The sequence below is a fragment of the Haplochromis burtoni genome, unplaced genomic scaffold (assembly GCF_018398535.1).
Source record: "Haplochromis burtoni strain Fernald_Lab_line unplaced genomic scaffold, NCSU_Asbu1 Contig_190, whole genome shotgun sequence".
NCBI classification, from domain to species: Eukaryota; Metazoa; Chordata; class Actinopteri; order Cichliformes; family Cichlidae; genus Haplochromis; species Haplochromis burtoni.
The window spans coordinates 543,762-546,002 of NW_024582551.1; the positions used below are offsets into that span (position 1 = coordinate 543,762).

The 2,241-nt window shown below is 49.8% G+C and overlaps 1 protein-coding gene across 2 annotated transcripts in view; it reads right to left on the reverse strand.

Moving 5' to 3' along the window:
* Window positions 1–383: 383 nt before the first annotated feature.
* The window catches only part of kcnv1 (potassium voltage-gated channel modifier subfamily V member 1), a 25,885-nt gene continuing 24,027 nt past the window's right edge, over window positions 384–2,241 (reverse strand). For both annotated transcript variants that reach the window (XM_005935898.3, XM_005935897.3), the window contains one exon: window positions 384–1,524. In XM_005935898.3, the coding sequence (XP_005935960.1) occupies window positions 1,013–1,524 (512 nt within the window). In that variant the 3' untranslated portion in view covers window positions 384–1,012. The remainder of the gene's footprint in view (window positions 1,525–2,241) is intronic.

A 2,241-nucleotide genomic window follows, 5' to 3' on the forward strand; every position in this document is an offset into this window, starting at 1 on the left:
ATTGTAGATATTTACTTGTCGCAGATAAATACAACAAAATAAAACCAGTACCGGTACCAGAAAAAAGAATATTTATCCATAACATACAAAAAACGACCCAGGGAAACCGAGTTAACAACAAAAACGATAAAAACGACCCCATAAATTTTCCACCCGAGCCTCAACTCTCAGGGCCGGTACCAAACGACTCATGGACTGGTAGCCTGAGCCTGGTTCTGCTGGAGGTTTCTTCCTGTTAAAAGGGAGTTTTTCCTTCCCACTGTCGCCAAAGTGCTGCTCATAGGGGGTCATATGATTGTTGGGCTTTTCTCTGTAGAGTCTACCTTTCAATACAAAGCGCCTTGAGGCGACTGTTGTTGTGATTTGGCGTTGTTCGAATAAAACGGAATTGAATGACATAATAATATTAGTGTAGGAACATTATAATAACAGCTGATGACATAATAATAATGATCATGATGATGATGATATACTAATGTTCGTTAGTAATGAGTAATTTTATAATGATGGCTAGCTTTCAGTTAACCTCCTCCCCCGAGTCTTTATTTTATTTACCTTCCACATCGACACCATGACAGAAATGAATCACAAACCATCCTTGAATAAAGCTTTATTGATCGTGACGATGATGATTGAACACAAGGTTCATTGCCTCTGAGGGAAACGTGTGAATGTAGCTTAAGATCAAAGCACAGATTTAATGTTAGACATCTGAGACGTGTAAGACAAACCCAACAGCCAATCAGAACAAGCCTGAGTGCGCTCATCTGAGGATTGTTCAGACTTGCAGAGTTACACCCACTGCGCATCAGGAAGCCACCTGTTTTATTTTGGGGGCGGGACTAATGTTCAGAGAGAAAATGTGTTTTGTAAATAAATTCATGAGTTAAACAGGAACACGCTGCTGCTGGACACATACGTGACACACAGAATGTACAGCGTGCTGCTGCTGGGGTCATCGTGTGTGCGTTTCTCAGAGGGGTCTGAGGTCATAGGGGCGGGGCTGTTCTTGCTACCACCACAGCTCGTCGCCCCCGCTGCTTCTAGTGCTCGCCCTCTCTCGCCCGTGCAGCCTCATCATCTCCAGCACACTCCGGGCATAGGCGTCCCTCAGGTTCACGCCCGGCCCCGCCTCCCCCACCGAGCCACGGGCCAGCCGCTTCAGCATCTCGCTGTGTCGTATCGCCGCCTCCTTCATCTTCAGGGTGAAGTAGCAGGCAGAGAAGCGGTCGTTGATGATGGCGATGGGGAGCGCCAGGATTAGGATCCCAGACAGGATGCAGAGGAAGGCGAGCACCTTACCCACCGCCGTGTCGGGCCGCACGTCCCCGTAGCCCACCGTGGTCATAGACGTGGTCGCCCACCACCAGGCGGTGGGAACGCTGGTGAAGGTGGTGGCAGGAAGGTCGTGCTCCAGGGCGAAGACTGCGGTCGCGAAGATGGAGATGCCCACACCGAGGAAGAGGAGCAGAAGGCCGACCTCCTCGTAGCACTGCGCGATGGTCATACCGAGAGACTTCAAACCTGGAAGGAAGAGAGACGGAGGTCACAGACGGCGTTTATACACCTCTTACTATTATTAATCCTGTTTTCTCACGACTTCCTCCCCCTAACCCAACAGCTCCCTTCCTGAGCTTGGATCTGCTGCACGTTTCTTCCTGTTCCAAGCGAGTTTTTCCTTCCCGCTGTCGCCAAAGTCTGATTCTCTGGATTATTGCAGGGCCTACCTCACAATATAAAGATCCTCAAGGCAAGTTGTTATGGTTCTTTGAATATATATGTAATGTGACAATTCATCCATCCATTCGCTCCCGCTTATCCTTTTCAGGGTCGCGGGGGGTGCTGGAGCCTATCCCAGCTGTCACAGGGTGAGAGGCGGGGTACACCCTGGACAGGTCGCCAGTCTGTCACAGTGACAGAAAACCATTCACTCCCGCATTCACACCTATGGGCAATTTAGATTTTTCAATTCACCTGTCCCCACAAAGAGCATGTCTTTGGACTGTGGGACGAAACTGGAGAACCCACGCAAACACGGGAAGAACGTGCAAACTCCTCCTATATATATATATAAATTAACACCCAGCACGCCCCTGCGGGCGGTTTATCCTTCAAGCTCGGGTCCTCTACCAGAGGCCTGGGAGCTTGAGGGTCCTGCGCAGTATCTTAGCTGTTCCCAGGACTGCGCTCTTCTGGACAGAGATCTCCGATGTTATTCCCGGGATCTGCTGGAGCCACTCG